This window comes from Castanea sativa, chromosome 8, assembly GCF_040712315.1.
Source record: "Castanea sativa cultivar Marrone di Chiusa Pesio chromosome 8, ASM4071231v1".
NCBI lineage: Eukaryota > Viridiplantae > Streptophyta > Magnoliopsida > Fagales > Fagaceae > Castanea > Castanea sativa.
In genome coordinates this window covers 33,088,198-33,106,823 of record NC_134020.1, presented here as the reverse complement: position 1 = coordinate 33,106,823, position 18,626 = coordinate 33,088,198, and the positions used below count along the sequence as shown (strand labels likewise).

Below are 18,626 nucleotides of genomic sequence, written 5' to 3'. Positions count from 1 at the left end.
TTATCTGAAATCAAGTAGTCGATACAAAACCATTAGCCTGGGTTCTCAAACTATGTATTACTTATATAACAAGTAATCTAATGCAACATGAGTAATGAGTTTCTACTATTCATTTAAAAAATTACAAAAAAAATGAAATGGAAAGAGAAATGACTTTCAGCTTTGGAGAGGCTGAGTAGGAGGAAGATCCCCAGAAAGAACAAAATAAACCCAGATCTCCTGTAATTTTCCATTAGTCCCTGAAACTTGATTTATTTTTTTCCTTTTCTCTTGGTTAAGCTTAAGAAAATGTGTGCATTGAAGCACTTAAAAACCTAGAGTAGCTATTTATATATGACTATAGTACATGGAAAAGAAACAAAAGATAGGCTTAGAAGTACTAAGGAATTTTTCGTTAATTTCAGCATATCTGAGAGAATACAAGATTGCAATTTTTCGACAAAAGCAAGGATAAGAAAACGTAGATATTTTGGAGGACATGGTGAACCAGCTAGTTTTGGACATTGCGTCGGTAATTGAGAGGTTAACCTGTGATAGCATCACCTATGTGCATGCTAATCACTAGCATTAAATGAATTTAATATCTTTCATCCCAATGTGACAAGTGACAAAAGAGGTCAATGGCTAGGTTGTTAATCGACTGCCAATGCTCTTTTATCCTCTTTTGAATCGCAATATGGTTTGCTATTATTTAGCCTCCATTTGGATGTTGCTGAAAGTAGTATTTAGTTGTGTTTGCGTTTGCTATAGTGTTTTCAATTTTCAGCAATAAGCGGTATTCAAACAGACTCTTAAGAGTGCAATATTTGTTTAGGTGTATGTGCAGCCTAAAACCGCATTTTTAAATCAATTTGCATTTTTAAAGATGTGTAAAAGTGATAAAACGCCGTTTCAGGAGTTTAGCTTTTTCACAAACGCCCCCTTTTAAGGTTTTCGCAATAGATAATACAAATGGGCTCTTAGATTTAGTAGTTTGAAGGTATGTTCCCATTGTTACCTATGGACATCCTATTTCCTGGCAATTAATGAAAACAAATCATTATTAGTCCGGTACCCCAAGGTCAATAATGCAGTAAATTTGTTAATTAATTTTCAATTAACTAAATTATGTTATCACACAATTCTAATGATAAAACCCATAAAAGCAGCAAATCACCAATCTGTAAGCACATCAATAAAAAAAAGTAAGACAACAACATGGGGACAAAAAGGAAAACCGATGGATAACATCTCCAAAGGGAAAATCACTAAACGGTAACGTATCTCAATTAAGGCAATCCACTATGTGAAAAGAAGTTTACAATCTAAAACAAAACATTTGCTATCTAGACTCCATGACAAAATAGACAGCTTACTGTTGCAGCTCATAACAGTTTTAGAACACCAAACTTATCGTATATGGATCCCTTCAGAAACAACCCGTTTTTGTCAATATATAATCAAAACCTCCAATCCAATCCAAGGCATCTTCTAATTGAATGTTTGATCTACAATGATCTCACTTGGTTGACAAGTTCTATGGTTTCAACATCCAAGTTCTTGATCACACCTATGGATACAAACTATTAAGTTTCTCTCTTGAAAACACACAAATGGAGGCTTTGTTTTTCTCACACAGTGGCCCTAAATTTTTGCCTCAATCTGCCTCACTATTAGTCGGGTATATAAGGATTTATATAGATAAATGTAAGTGAGATATCAAATTAAATATGTAACTAATAACACAAAGTGCGCCACTCTCGATCGAATAAGTTTCAATGTAGGAATTGTTGAACTACGGCTTTTGGTTGATCAAGGATTTGTCCAACTGTGACTTACGATCGATTGAACTTCGACTAAGGATCTATCGAGGATGCACAAGGATAAGCCATTTCTACACAAACTAACTTTGAATATTTGAGCAACATATTAAACGATTTTCAAAATATAAACATTGTTAACGAATATTAGAGCACTAACGTCAAGTCTGCTAAATGCTATATTTCTAACATTTAGCACACTAAAAAAAAACCCACTTAGAGCATCCACAGCAGTGGAGCTAAATAGGTATATTGGTATTTTTTTGCTCCTCCAACACCAAAAAGCATGCTCCAGCAGTGGAGCTAAAGCTATTTTTTTTTAGCTGATTGCTACAGTACACATCTATGGATAGATGTGCACTGTTCATAAGAGCTAAACAAAAAAAACAATATTTTATTCCCGGCCGGAGTAAAATAATAAAAATGGTGCCTCTCTCTCTCTCTCTCTCTCTCTCTCTCTCTCTCTCTCTCTCTCTCTCTCTCTCTCTCTCTCTCTCTCTCAAAGTCTCCGACCCAAGCCCCAAGCCGCCGGCCTCAACGTCACTGACCCAAGCCCCAAGCTGCCTCCGCCTAGTCCTCCATCTCAATGCTCACCAGACGCCGATCAGACCCATCCGCCTCAGACCCACATCTCTTCCGCCTCAGACCCACGCCGACACTGTCTCTTCCACCACCTCACCACCACACACACCTCAACAATCACCAAAAAAAAAAAAAAAAAAAAAAATCAGCAACCTCTCCAACACCATACACACACCTCCACCACCTCCAACACACAAAAACCCATAAATCCACCACCACTAAACCCATAAATCCACCATGAACCACCACCAACAACAACCAAAATAACCCCAAAACCCATTAAATCCACACCACCATCAACATAACCAAAACCAAAACCAACACCATCAACCTACTACCACCAATCACCAAACCCATCTCAAAAATAGAAGGAAAAAAAAAAAAACCATTGATGAGCAAACCCACCACCACTACCGATCTACACGGACCTAGACCCATTCCACGAACCCAAACCACAAAAAGAGCTAGAGAATTTATGGAATCAAGAAAAAAAAAAAAAAAAAGAGAGGAGAAAACGAGAGAGCTGCAGGCAAAAAGAAAGATTGAGGGAGGAATTGGAGAAAGGGGAAAGTAAAGAAAAAAAAAAAAAAAAGAGTGGATGGAATCCTATGCTACGTGTGTGGTGGACAAAATGCAAGAGAAAAAAAAATAAAAAAAAATAAACGTGTGGATGAAAGAAAGGCAAAGAATAAGAAATGACAATTTAAAAATATTTTCACAATATTTTCACAATAAATTTTAAGTAATTAGCTAATATTGGTGAATAAAAATATAATTTCAGTGGCGGGATCAAATTAGAATTAGTAACAATTTTTCATATAAGATTTTGTTATGATTCTCGTGAAAGTATTGCAAAAAATATTGTTGATGTAACATTTTTTTTTAAATATAATTCTTGAGAATGAATAGAATAAGAAGAAAAAATAAAGATTGTTGTGGCAGTGGCGGCGGCGGCAGTGGTAGTGGCGGTAGTAGCAATTGAGGTGGCGGCGGAGGTAGTGGCAGCGGTTGCGGTTGCAGGTAGTTGTGATTGTTGTTTATTGTAGTGAATATATTATTTTATTGTATTTGATATATTATTTTATTGTAGTAGATATATTATTTTATTGTGATGTTTATATTATTTTATTGTGTTGAAAGCTAAAATAGATCCACTGCTGCAGCATGTTTTGTAAAGTGAGTAGGTAAAATAGATAAAGTAACTTTTTGTGGAGCTAAAAAACTAAATTTTTAGCTCCACTGCTGTGGATGCTCTTACATCAAATGTACCAAATCCTAAATTTTTTTAGCATGGATCTACAATATCGTTCTACTAATTGAACGGTACAACAGAAATACTAAAAAAAATTTAGTCTAATTTTCTCTCTCCTTCACACATATTTGACTCTCTCTCTCTGGAGTATGTGGCGGTGTTTTTTTGGGTTGTTTCTTGCGTCAATTTTTATGGGTTGCGATGATTGTGGGCTGATTTTGATGGTTGTGTTTACAACGGCCGGTGGTGGTTAGTTAATTTGAGTGGTGTTTGCTTGATTTTGGGTGGTGGTGGGTTGTGAGGTGGAATATGGTTTTGTATTTATTTATTTATTTTTATATTGTAGGAGTTTTTTCTAGGTTATTTTAATGTGTTGTATATATTATTTTAATGTATTGTAGGGAAGAATAGAAGATTTGATAAATGTTGTAATGTTAGAGCATCCACAGCAGTGGAGCTAAAAATTTAGCAATTTAGCTCCACTAAAAGTTACTTTATCTATTTTACCTACACACATGCTGCAGCAGTGGATCTATTTTAGCTTTCAACACAATAAATTAATATAAACATCACAATAAAATAATATATCTACCACAATAAAATAATACATCTCACTACAATAAAAACACCACAATTCAAAGGTAATGTGAACACAAAAAAATTTTTTTTTTTTTTTTTAGCTCTCATGAACAGTGCACATCTATTAATAGATGTGCACTGTAGCAATGAGCTAAAAAAATATAGATTTAGCTTCACTGCTGCATGTTTCTTTTTGGTGTTTTGGTGGAGCTAAAATAGCTATATAGCTATTTAGCTCCACTGCTACAAGTGCTCTAAGAATGCTATGTTAAAATAGATAAAACATATATTAATGTATTAAAATGACATTTGGCTTAATACAGTTGACGCTAGTGCTCTTACCAATCTAAAACCTAATGATAGAAAAAAAATGAAGGTAAAAAAAATAGTTGTGACTATTTTGACGATCAAGTTAGTGAAAAAAAATCCAAAGAAGGCTAAGAAAACTGATAGGCCCCATAAACATCATTGTCTAGATGAGCCCATCAAGTGCCATCGTAAATCCCTCCTCAGCATGGACGATAGTAGAAGTGCCATAAAGAGGAGCATTCAATACCTCGGACGGTTACCAATCGGCCAAGAAGACCGTTGGAGACCCATCAAAGCCTACATTGAATGAGCCTAGAGGCGTTACAAAAGAAGCAATTATACCACCATGAATATGGTATAACAGCTAGAAAGAAAGAGGATGTATATAAGACACAACTTAGAGCTAAACAAGGTACATACATACACACTGGCTGAAACACTTTATTCACTCTAATTCTTATAAGTTATAAGTCCTCTCTGCCATTTCTAGTCGCTAACTTTACCATTAGAGACTCCATGGCCGGCACCACACCGGTGACCACTCAAAGAGGATTCCATTCTTGCTCTTGCAGGTATAGAGACGAAGTCCGTACTAACCTATCTGGACGAACTCACTTGAGTGACAATCTAAGCATCATCAGTTTGGCGCTGTCTGTGGGACCGACAATTTCATACTTAGGTTCAAGAGCGTAGTTCCATTCAACTCTAGAGTCCAAATGGAGTCCAGCACGCCACAAGATTCCGCAGCATTAGCCCTACAAATCCAAACACTTATAGCCAATGTAGAGGAGCTTATAAGACAGAACCAGGAGATGAGGTCGCAGCTTTAGCTAGGAGATAATCGTTCTGGGTTCAACCAAAATGACGATGGAGACAGCCAAAGAAGGAACGACCACCGACGACCAACTACTCTTGAGGGAGCAAACTCAGACCTCCTTAGGGAAATGAGAAGGGAAATGGACGAGCTGAGAAGTGCAATAAGGGAAAAAAACAGATCGGAGCTTAGACAAGATGGTCAAGAGGATATAAAGAGTGATTCTACTCCTTTGTAACTCTTCCTCGGACTTTCTGAGGATGATTCTATAAATCTTAGTGTTTTCGTTAAGTGTTCAGTTGCAATTCTTTTCTAGTCTTTTCTTTATTCAATTAAGCTCTTTACCCATACTTAATAAATTAGTTGTAATGGTCATCTGATTAACTTGAAGCCTTAAGATATTAGCTGACCACACATTAACATATCACCCACCCATGCAATTCCCAGGGGAAGCTTTCCCTGATGACGCTCCGGCCATGCTCTCTCTTTACCTTGTGTTGATGCATTTAATGATAATGGTGGTCTGTTTGCCTAGTTAATAAATGCAGAATGGGAGGATGGACCTTTACAGGCCATTGTTCTGATGGGAGGAAGATCGAGTGTCCAACGACTTTCACGGATTTGACCTGGTGTGAAATGACTCAGGGCATTACTTAAGCATGTTCCACGAGACCTCACGGGCAAAACTTAACCTATTGAGATGGGGTCACGAATCTGGACCTCAGCTTTTGGGGGCTGGACTGACAGGCTTAGACTTGCTTGGATTAGACATTCCTTACCCAACTCTTGGGCCTACTAGTCTTAGGCTTACTCAATCTTCCTCTCTAATATGTACCTTAATATGTGTTTCAGTACATGATTCTTGAAGCAAAACAGAGAGAATGGTCACCCCATTATTATGGCACAAAGCCCCACTCTTTTGCAATGTGTCCTTCAATTTGTTTAACGTCAAACATCACCGCGAGGCGTTGAAATTGGGACAAATTTATCGCGTATTTTCCGCTTATGTATGTTGGAATAAAACTTATTTTTGTTGAAAATTGAAAACTGAAAATACCGTAATAAAATACTTTTTAAATATATGAATAGTACGTAAAATCTATTTTTAATGAAAAAGTTGTTGAAAAGTAAGGTTTGTGGATCCCGTAAACAGTGCACGAGACCCACTGGTGTGCTCTGTCCACCACTTATTTTGCTGGTGTGAACAGTGCACTGACAGAATAGTCAAAAATCATGGCTAAAAAAAAAACGCAGACACAAAACGCGCTGCTTTTCATCCATATCCAAACATATACATAGTATACTTAAATTTTAATTAGTTCAACTGATAAAATTTGATGGTAAAAAACACAATTACAAACCCTATTAAAAAAGTATAGCATATATAATTAAATATGAAAAACAAATAGAGACAAGAATGAGCACAGGATAAAGCAAAAAAAATATATTCACATGTTTCAACAGCTGTTCATCTTTCGCATTCATATATTTAATCGGTCAATGGATAGAAAGATTATACTCAACGAAAATTGATTAGTTCATTTCATCTTATATTTATTTAAATGTTAAAAGAATTTTAAAAATATTTTATCATTCAAGAAATCAAGAAAGTGCACATGGATTTTAGTCAACGATCCTAATTAAGCTCAAAATAGGAAATTTGATAAATATCAAATATCAAATTATTTTCAAAATTGGCTTAAGGATGATTGTTCAATAATAAAACAAAACAGGGACTATATACAATATATGTAGGTTTATTAGTTTACTTAGTAATAAAAAAAATTGTTTATTTATTTTCTTCTTCTTTTTTTTTTTTTTTTTTTTGAGAATGTTTATTTATTTTCTTCTTGTTTCTCCTCACTCAAGCTGGCGAGGCACTCATCAGTCATAAAGTCATTTGTGGAGTACAAACAAACGGGTCGGCACGTTATGTGGGTGATAATTAAGTACTAAATATTCATTTATCCAAAAAAACAAATATTGGAAGCAATCAAAATTAATTTGACCATAATGCCCTCTTGTCTTCACTAGATTTCCCATTTGAAAATGCCAAAAAAAAAATTTTTAAAATTTTGCTTAATAAATCTATTTTTTAAAATTCATGTACTACTTTAACAATGCATTTTACATTTTATACTCTTTATTTTATAATACATCATATTAAAATAATTATTAAAAAAAAAGAGTTTTATGAAGAAGAATGATTAGAAAAGGGGTAATTTAGTAATTCAAAAGTCTTTTTTTTATATGTAAAATATCTAAGTGTATATATGTGTGGACTTAAAAAAAAAAAAAGTTTATATGTGTGAAATTCTTGCCCCACATTCCATAAGCATTTATTACTTGTGAAATAATCATTGCATCAAAAATCTACCGTGGTAAAAGTCTTTTTTTTTTTTTTTTCTTTTTTTTTGGTTCTAAGGAAATATAAGAATCTTTTGAATCTGAACAGATGTTTCCTTGTTCTGATAATTATATACTAAAAAAAGCCTTAGAAGAAAAAAAGAGGAAAGAAAAAAAAAATCATTATGATAATGATAAGTGTCTTTATTGAAATTTAATAAGGAAATAAAAAAGGAGAGAGCTTGACTTTGTTGAATTCCATTCTGATTCCATATGAAAAAGCTAAATTGAAAAGTTGTTTCCCACCTACACCTCTCTCGTCTCTCTCTCTCTCTTATGTACCAGTGTACAACTGCAGATAGATAGATAGATAGATAGAACTAAGGCCTCTTCTCTCTCTCTCTCTGTCGCTCTCTCTTATGTACCAGTGTACAACTGCAGATAGATAGCTAGATAGAACTAAGTCCTCTTCTCTCTCTCTCTCTCTCTCTCTCTCTCTCTCTCTATGCAAACTGAGATTTTTCTGGAGATTTTTGTGTAGAGCAAGGCCTTCTTCAATTAGATCCATCACCCCAGTTCTCTGTAATAACAAAAGCTCTATATTCTTCACTCTCTGGTAAACTTCTTACTCTCTTTTCTTTTTCTTTTTTTGCTTTCTCTGATTATATATATATTGTTACTGGAAATGCTATATTTAGTTAATAACATAGTAATTCCATTCTCTCTGGTCTGCCAAGTTTAACATAGGATTGGTAGATGAAGAAGGGATTCAATTTAAGGTTTTTCTGATTTATACAAATACAAAACATAAGGACTATTACTATGATGTTTCTTTTCTTTTCATAATTCCTTCTTCTTCTTTTTTTGTTGAATTCTCTATAAGTTTCCTAATTTTATTTATATTTATTAATTAAGTAAATATAATAATTAATTATAATTATAAAATATATGGCCTGCAATTTAAGCTAGAGAGTTCCTTCCACGTCTAGAATCTGTAGATATTAAGGAGGAGAAAGTGAACGCGTGGCATAGCTGGACTTCTTGTTGGGACAGTTGTGTTCTATTTTGTGTCTTCATACATACTAAGATACATGGTCTGAATTCCCGCGAGGACTTCTCCTTATTTTTCGCTCTTTTTGCGCGTGTTCACCACGCTCCATCTAGATCATTGTGCCACTGCCTGTGCCTGCTTTTATTTTTTTTGCCCTTAATTTATTAATAATATATTGATAACCATAGGGAACCCACCTACCTCTCAGTCTATGTTTTTACTTTTTACTAGCATGTGGGTTCGGTGACTTTTATACTTTACCCATAAGAATTAACAAAAAAAATCCCAATCTATTCAAGACTTTGGTGCTTTTTTTAATGAGAAAATCTATAGAGATAGTTAGATACCAAAAAAAAATTTCTTTAAAATTTTTACCTTTCATTGATGTGAATTTTTTTTTTCTTTTTATGAGAAACTCGTAATTTTATTAAGTAGAAAATAAATTCATTACATAACTAAATCTGAGGTTTTCTCTATTCATGTTGCTTAATGTAGATAGTTAGTGATAAGTAAAAAAATAATGTTAATAGCCAGTGTGAATCTAAATAAAAACAAGTAAAACCTTGGCAATTCAATCGATACCAAAAATATTGCTTTTTTTTTTTTGTGTATTTGTAGCATTGCTCATCTCAAAGTACACAGATGGAGCCTAGAGTTCAGTGACCTTTCCTGTCTACTTAAAAAAAGAAAAAAAAAATTCTTATTTAAACGACAAATGGCTTTGGTTGTCATTTGTCTATTTTTAGTCTTTGTTTTTAGTCTTTGAACAATATGTGGTAGGTATTTATCTACCTGTTCCATTTTCCAGATTTAGTTAGCATTACTATTCATGAGCTGTAGTCATTACAGTTGCAGTGGCATGTAAGATTATTTAACTGATTTTTTTGGATATTCAGATTTCCTCTCTTCAATCTCCACGACTTTCAAAAACTTAGCAAATGGCTACGACATTGGTAAGAAATGAATCTCTAATAATACAGCTTTCCCACTTTGCATATTTACTTTTCTTGACTCTCAAACAACTGAATAATTTGTGTTTCATTTAGAGCGTATTTGATCTAATCCTTTTGTCCTAGTGAAACTTTGAATAAGTTAATACAGCTTTCTCACTTTGCATATTTACTTTTCTTGACACTCAAACAACTGAATAATTCATGTTTCATTTAGAGCGCATGTGATCTAATCCTATTGTCCTTGTGAAAGTTTGAATAGGATAATAAATCCATCTTGTAAGATACTTGTGGAACTGTATGTTTTGGCCTTTCTATGTTTTGTTTTGCATTAAGTTTTGTCAATCCTATCCTACTGAATTATAAGATTATATCCAAAGCACATTTTCTCTTGGTTATCAACCAGTCAAAATGCTTCATTCATATGCATTGTCATGATTGGACTTTGAAACATCATGTCCATGTAGTGACTCTTTCATCAAATTAAAGATGGTGAGTATAGAATGGACATGATGGTAAGAAGCAATGATATTTGATTCATACCTTGAAGGCTGAAGCAGCTACTGGCTACAGCGGGTTTGATAATTTAGAGACTGAATATCATATTTGATTTGGCGATGTGTAAAACATAGCATGGTATTTGAAACACAATGGTTTGGTTGTTTACCACTGGACAACCTAATAATGTTGAACTATGGCATATATCTATATTTAAAATTCCCTTTTTACATAAAATTTGTGTTTCTTTTTTCCAGCCCTATCCGGTTTCTTCAGCAGGACCTGTGAACATCAGGTGGCTGTTTAATGTGTCCGGTGTAATATTGTTCAGTTTTTATTTCAGGAACGATCCCTTAAGCTTCCGAAGAGGACAGAATCAAGACTGTCTCGTTCATGGTGGTGGGATAGTCATGTCAGTCCAAAAAATTCAAAGTGGCTTGCAGAGAATCTTGAGGGTGAGCACTATGATAGTATTTGGTCCTTTTGATTTGATCTTCTTCATTTTTATGAATAACTGCCACATGTAAGAAGTCAAAGGAAATAGATCACCGTATCTTACTGCTATTTTGAGTCAGTTTTCTGGGTAAATAAAAATAGCTAATTTGAGAAAAGACAAATTTATCATTAACTAAATTTGACTGAGTATTAACATTATATTTAGATCTAGCCCTATTGGTTGTCCTAATTTTTATGGTGTTCAAACATCGTTGGGCATTTATGTTCTCAAGAATATGAATTAGGTTCATAACCTTTTACTATATTTGCCTGGCACTGTTTTGATAACCTTGTGTTCATGCACATGGATGGACATCCCATCAGCATGAACACAAGCTAAAGAACTTGTTAAGACATATCTTTCTTTTTTGTTTGAACGACATTTGTTACCTGTAATGTGGTATCCATGATTTTTCTTGGCCGGCATAAATATTTAGTTTCACATTCTAAACCAAGCTAGGTTAAAATGAGTAAAATGGGCAATTTGTAGGACATTATTAGAGTCTTCTTTTTCTCTTAACCTAGTGGTGTAAAGGTATTCCTCAGTTTCCAACTGCCTTAGGTTTTCAAACCAGGCATTTTATATATCACACAACTGTTAAATGCATTAATCAATTTATCTAAAATGCCGTACAAGAGGATAACAAAACGATCATTGACCTCAGAGATGGACCAGAGCATCAAACGTATGTTGAAGTTGATTGAAGAGGATGGAGACTCATTTGCCAAAAAGGCTGAGATGTATTATCAAAAGAGACCTGAATTGATTTCTCATGTTGAGGAGATTTACCGCATTTACCGGTCACTAGCTGAGCGATACGATCACGTGACAGGAGAATTGAGGAAGAATATTCCCTCAGAACTCCAATCCCAGGGCTCAGGCGCTTCTGACATTAGCTTGGACTTGTCCTATATTTCTGATCATAAGTTGGGTCGTCGTAGAACTAGCCACCGAGCTGCTGGTTTTGATTACTTCCTTGGCTCTGGTGGAAACGGCACTGATATCAGCCAGAAAGAAGGGGATGAAATATCTACATTGACGGACTCTGAAGCAGAATCTGATGATTCCTCGGTCAACAATTACTCAGTTCTATCAGGGTACAGTGGTGATCAAAGGGTGAACAGGAAGACAATTGAATTGGAGATTGAGCTCCGTGAAATGAAAGAAAGGCTCCGAATGCAACATGAAGAGAATGCCGATGGTTCATTGAGGGGAGCAAAAATCGAAAATCCTGATGATTTCAATGCTAGAATTGCACTGTATGAGCAAGAGCTGAGGATTGCAAATGAAAAAATACGCCTTTCAGAGGATGAGAAAACTCGGCTGAAGATTGAGAACCAAAGATATAAGTCACCGGAATTCAGTAATGATAACCAGTCAGAGCTTGGATCGTCAACACTGGAAGATATGAAGATGCGGGATGCTGAGCTGGACTTAGAAATTAATCGGACACCAGATCTTCTAGAAAGGATTGGTGAGTCAGAGTCAGACATTTTGGACCAAGATGGCAAGATTAAAGCATTGGTGGAAGAGCTGAGAATCAACAGAGAAAGGCTTCAGGACTCGGAGAAGGAAATTGCTAGTTTAAAGCTTGAACTTCAATCCTCTGGAAACATACGCCATTTGCAGGAGCAGCTTGAATCGGCTAAAAAAGAAATCATTTCCTGGAAAACAAAATTCAACTCAGAGAAAAGAGAGGTCTCCAAGCTGCAGGAAAGAATTTCCAGGTTGAAAGCTAGTTTATCAGACCGGGGTCATGAGATCAGGGATTTGAAACAAGAAGTATCTGATGCTGAGCAGAAGATTTTTCCTGAAAAATCACAATTAAAAACAGAAATGTCTAAAGTGTTGGGAGAGCGTGATCGTTTGAAGGAGGAGGTCAGAGATTGGGAAAGTCATGCTCGTTTGCTAGAAGATGAGATCAGAATGGCCAAGGCTGAAAAGATGGAAATGGAGGAAAGACTTACTGGTGAACTTGTGCAGTTGAGGGCAGAAATTGATGAGAGGGGCGTTCGCATAGAAAATTTGAATAAGAGCCTTGACATGTTAACATCAGAAAGAGATGAACTTGATGCAAAAGTTCAGGCACTCAAAGCAGAGGTGAGTACTAGAGATGACCGCATTGACGAAATGGATGTGTATTTGCAGCAATTGCAAGTGGAACATGTGGAACTTAAGACTAAAATGGACGGGGCACGTAAATTGTTGGAGGAGCTGAGAGCAAGAGCAAAGGAACTTGAGGGGGAGATTGAGAAGCAAAAAGCTTTGATCTTGGAAGGAGCAGAGGAGAAACGAGAGGCTATAAGGCAGCTATGCTTTTCTCTCGAGCATTATAGGAATGGATATCATATGCTTCGGGAGGCTTTTATGGGGCACAAGCGAGTTCCAGTTTTGGCATCATAATAACTTAACCTATGTAAACTACTAAACTTACATATATTTCTTCTTCTAAGTAATTTGATTTTTTCCCAGAGTGAATCTTTCATTTTCTGGGTTTGGAAGTACCCAACTCTTACTATGGAGTATGGACCATGATCATATGGTTTTCACGGTACGTCAGTGTGTGTATATATATATATATTGTGCATGTAATGCAGGAGTTTCCTGTTTTTGGGGGCAGTCTGGTGACATAGAAATTGGCGTGGCAGCTCTGGAGTTCAGCTGAAGTTTGCACGTCATTTTTTTTTTTTTTTTTTTTTTGAGTTTGAAATTCGAGTTTTGGTCTAAATGTGTTGACGTTGAGTTGGATTGCCTTTGCCATTTGAAAACTACTAAACTTCTCACCAATTTAGTAGTATGTTCTATCAACAAAAAAGAAAAAGAAAAAAAAGTAGTATGTAAATTATAAAGCTTGGAGTTTGATATATGCTGTGAATAAAGTTGTTATTGTTGTTATTTTATTTGTCAAATTTCATGAAGTAACTTATTTTTTTATGAATATGATGAGATGCAGGCATTTTGTTTTCTTCAATAAGTTGCGTATGGAAAAAACAAAAAAGAAAGGTTAAATAAAATATTTATGGGGAAAGAGAGTTGCGCGCCAGGTAGGGGTCGAACCTACGACTTTCTGCTTAGGAAACAGACGCTCTATCCACTGAGCTACAGGCGCTTGCTTGGTACATGAAAGCGGCTAATCTATTAGGAATTTAAATGGTTCAAACCTCCCCTACATTTATGATTTGGAATTTGAGTAATATTAATTAATACATAAAAATCATACAAATTGATATGCCAAATTATACTGATATTCCAACTTTAGAACCTCTTGTTTCTCAAATTTTCGAAGTATAAATAAATCGATGCCAAATGTTCACTTAATTAAAAGTTGGCATATTAGTATATAATATCAGTGGCGGAGCCAAGATTTCAACTCGGGGGCAAGATTAAATGACACTTCGATACTCATTATTATGATCATGTTTCTTCATAAGCTCAATTAACTACATGTGTGTGTATGTATTTCATATCATTAAAATAAATAAAACAAAAATAATCAAATTATAGTAAATAAAAAAAATCTAAATACATAATGTTGAAATTAAAATAAATTGAGAAAATAAATTAATGTAGGAGTGTTAGGAATATAATAATATACCTATAAAGTTGTATTAATGTTTCAGTGCCTTGCATTCTTTTAAAAAAATTTGTAGAATTAAGCATATGTTTCTTTATTTGTTTAAGTAGTTAAAATTAATATTTATAGAAAGAGTATGAAACTGTGAAAAAATTAGAAGAAAATATAAGTCATGTCAAGGATACAATAAAAATTCACAGCAATTTCACAACATTCCTCAACTTAGCACATCATCTCATACATGTGGGTCATTAGAAAAAAAATTAAATCATATATTGTGATATACATCCTGAATGGAAAGAACACAAAGTAGATTTTTTTAATGCTCTATACACAAAAAGAAGGTGATTTCAATTTTTTCATCATTGACCTTTTTTATGTCTAAAAAATACCAATTTGTAATTTGTAGTTTGTATTATATGCTGTGACCCTGTGAGAAGTAAAGAAATTTTATAATAGTGAATTTAACTATTTAAATGGCCCACTAAGAAAAGACAAAAACTAGTATGGTGATTGTTTTTTTCTCTTATAGTAACATGCTTTCTGATATGTGTAGGGAGCAATTTAGGCTTTCTAACATCAAACTCTATTATTATACTATTATATAGCTTCTCAAAAAAAAAAAAAAAACTATTATATACAAATTCTGGGGCAGGTCAGGGGGGCAGTTGCCCCCCCTCGCCCCCCCTTGGCTCCGCCCCTGTATAATATATATATTAGCTTAAAAAAAATATACATATATATATGTGTGTGTGTGTATTAATATTACTTAAATTCAAAATCACATTCTAAAGGATTAGAGTGGCTACTTCCACTGCTTTTTTGAATTTGAGTAATAATAATACATAAACAAGGAAAATAAATACAATTTTTTAAAACCTCATTGTTTCTCAAATTTTTAAAGTATAAATATATTTTAGCCCATTTTCATAAACAAGGCAAATAAGTTGATGCCAGATGCACATTTAATTAAAATTTGTCATATTAGTATATACTATATAGGCGTAAATGCACTTTTAATCCCTACATTTTACTAATATAGGCGTAAATGCACTTTTAATCCCTACATTTTGATCCAATTTCTATTTTGGTCCCTACATTTTATTTTTACCACTTTTAGTCCCTAAACCAATTAACGCGTAACGTTTAGGTCCTTTCCATCACTCAACTAACGGCAAAAGCTAATGTGGCAAACGAGTGCACTGTTGGCACAGTAAATACTGACGTGTTTATTAAAATAATATTAAAAATGTTGACGTGTCCATCTACGTCAATTTCCACATCAGTATCTAATCTTAAAAAATAAATTTATTAATTTTAAAAATTATAAAAAACAAAAAAATAGGGAACTTAGATCTGTTATGTTATGTTTGTGCCTAGTTTCTTTTTCTTCTTTATTTTTCTTCTTCTTCCCACTTTGCGATTCTGTCAATTCCTTCTTCTCTGTTTTCACAAAATTAAATATACCAGTTTTTAGACACAAATTTTTATTTTATTTTTTAACTTTTGAAACCCCACAAACCTAGATCAAAATCCCAACCCACTGGCAATATAGATTCAAAATTGTCTTAAGCCCTTTCTCTCCAAACTGGTTTAAGTTCAGACCCTCTCTTTAACTCACCCTCTCTCTTTACCTCTCTTATTGACCCTTCATATTAGATCGTGAAGAGAGAGAATGGGCTTTCTTTTCCTCTCTTATTGGCCCTTCAGATTAAACGGAAAAGAGAGAGAGTGGGCAAAGGTGAGAGAATTAGAGAGGGAGGTGTGGGTTTGGGAGCTACTACCTAGGGTGGCGGCGTTGGCGAATGGTAGTGGGCGAAGGCAAAGAAGATAAGGATGGCGGCTTAGGGTGATTTTGGAGTGGCGGCTTGGAGTTTTGGTGGACAAGGATGGATCTTGCGATGGCGCTCTTCTTCAGATCCCAGCGAGTCCACCTCCACCACCGAAGCGGTGGCGCTCTTCTTCAGATCAGTCATTCTATTTGGGTCTTGCTAGGTTTTGCTGGGGTTTGTCTTGTGGGTCATGTTGTTTGGGTCTTGAGACCATGAGAGTTGATCATGATTTTGAGTGGTCATGTTGTTTGGGTCTTGAGACTGAGAGAGTTGTTCTTGTTGGGAATGAATGGGAGAACTTAGGTTCGTCAATGAAAGAGTTATTGTAATCTGGGTTTGTTCTTGTTGTTCTTGTTTGATCTTTGTTTTTTTTTTCTTTATTGGTTTGTGTTGTTGCAATTTGGGTTTGTGTTCTTTGTAATCTGGGTTTAAGTTCTTGTTGCTGGGTTTGTGTTCTTGTAATCTGGGTTTGAGTTCTTGTTACTGGGGTGTGATTAGGAAGATCAAGAAGAATAGTTTGTAATTTTCTTATGAAAATTATTAATAATAAGTAATTTTTTTAAAAAAAATTAAATTAGATTTAAGGTTTTTTTTAATTTTAATAATATTTTAATTACCACGTCAGTGTCACATCAGCACCACGTCAGCTAATAGGGTGTTCCGTCAGCCACGTCAGCATTTTCTGTTAGTTGGGTGACGGTAAGGATTTAAACGTCACGCGTTAATTGGTTTAAGGACTAAAAGTGGTAAAAATAAAACGTAAGGATCAAAATAGAAATCGGGTCAAAATGTAAGGACTAAAAGTGCATTTACGCCTACTATATATTAGCTTGAAATATATGTGTATTAATATTGCTTAAATTCAAAATCACATTCTAACGGATTAGAGTGCCTACTTCCACTACTTTTTTGAATTTAAGTAATAGTAATACATAAAAAATGAAAATTAAAATCACATTGTGGGTTCCAGTTAGCTCAACTGGTAAAGTCTCTGATGGTTGTATAAGAGATATGGGGTTCAATCCCCGCCTACACCAAAAACTGATTGGTGTCTTGATTTGATAATAAAGAGCTATTATCGGGAGCGGACGCTATAGGTTGAAACTCTCTCAAAAAAAATTCAAAATCACATTTCAAAGGATTAGGGTGCCTACTTCCACTACTTTTTGAATTTGAGTTTGAGTAATAGTAATACATAAATCATACAAACTAATATCTCAACCTTTAATTACAACATAAAATATATATATATATATATATTTATTATGCTATTTATACGACATCATCAGAGATTAGGCCCTGGTCTACTTCCGATACTTTTGTGATTTTGAATTTGAGTAATATTAATACATAAGTTTTACAAACTAATATGTCAACTTTTAACTACAATATTTAAAAAATTGATTTATTATGTTATTGATGTAACATCATTAGAAATTGTGCTTTATAACAATAACAAGTGTTTTCCCCAAAAGCAACAACTAGTGAATTTGAGTTTAGAAATTAGCCTCTTCGAAAATAAATCCTCCAAAAATAAAAGTTTGTAGTGGTATAACATTTACTTATTAAAATGACTTCATTCACATTTATTAAAGAGTTTTGTGTAGAGTTTAAAATGATCACTTTTAGTCCCTAGCAAACTTAGAGGGATTGCTTTTAGTCATTCCGTGAACATCCATTAAATCTCTCTTGTGTGATGATGATATAGCCAAAATTGACACATCATCCCTCTATAAGACACATTAAAAATTAAAAACGATCATTTTAAGTTTGTAAGGGAATAAAAGTGATCAATTTAAAAATTCAAGAACTAAAAATGATCACTTTAAATTTGTTTTGAACCCTACCAGATTTTGTAATTGATAAGATTATCTCCAATATGCTCTTTAAAGCCTTTTTTGGAGAGAACATTTTTTTAAAAAAAAAATCCTCCAACAGCCTCACTACGGTAGCTCTCTTGAATAAGAGAGTATTGCAGCATTTATTGTAGGAATTCCAAATATTATCATCTATTAAAATAATCACCCAATTGATAAAAAATGATTTTTTTTTTTCTCTTTCCTCGCTTTCTCTTTCTTCCTCTTTCTCGCTTCTCCTTATAAAACAAAGGGAAGCAACTCTCTTACAAAATCAACGCAACTTTCTCTTGCAAAACTGATCCGGCAAATCTTTCAACTCCCAAAAAAAAAAAAAAAAAAACTGCTAGAGATGCTCTAAGCTACTGTTTAAGAACCAACCATATATTTTGAGCACATTTTTATAATAAAATTAATAATAGCAGCCTTAGCATTTTCCAGCGTTCTCAATTTCAAGCATCCTATTCCTATATCATCTCAACCCACATGTCGGCCCATGCGCAGAAGCAAATTATACATTTAGCCAACTGAAGAGGATAAAAAACATGAGACGGATCTTTCCTCCGTCTTATGTGAACAGAGGGGAAGTAGACGGATTAATACCGTGGGATTGCGTATAGGACGGTGCCGATCATTGATTACCCGTACTATAATTGATTGATTATGAACCCTTAGTTGTTTGTCACAC

The 18,626-nt window shown here is 34.3% G+C and overlaps 1 protein-coding gene and 1 non-coding gene across 2 annotated transcripts; one reads left to right on the top strand and one right to left on the bottom strand.

The window, feature by feature from the left end:
- Nucleotides 1–7,850: 7,850 nt before the first annotated feature.
- Nucleotides 7,851–13,309, top strand: LOC142607902 (protein NETWORKED 4A-like). Its single transcript, XM_075779561.1, has 4 exons — nt 7,851–8,297; nt 9,629–9,685; nt 10,524–10,635; nt 11,341–13,309. The coding sequence occupies exons 2-4, from the start codon at nt 9,671–9,673 to the stop codon at nt 13,077–13,079; spliced, it is 1,866 nt and encodes a 621-aa protein (XP_075635676.1). The 5' UTR covers nt 7,851–8,297; nt 9,629–9,670; the 3' UTR covers nt 13,080–13,309.
- Nucleotides 13,310–13,712: 403 nt separating this feature from the next.
- On the bottom strand, nt 13,713–13,785 carry TRNAR-CCU (transfer RNA arginine (anticodon CCU)). The gene has a single exon. It is a non-coding gene; the product is annotated as a tRNA-Arg (tRNA).
- Nucleotides 13,786–18,626: the final 4,841 nt, after the last annotated feature.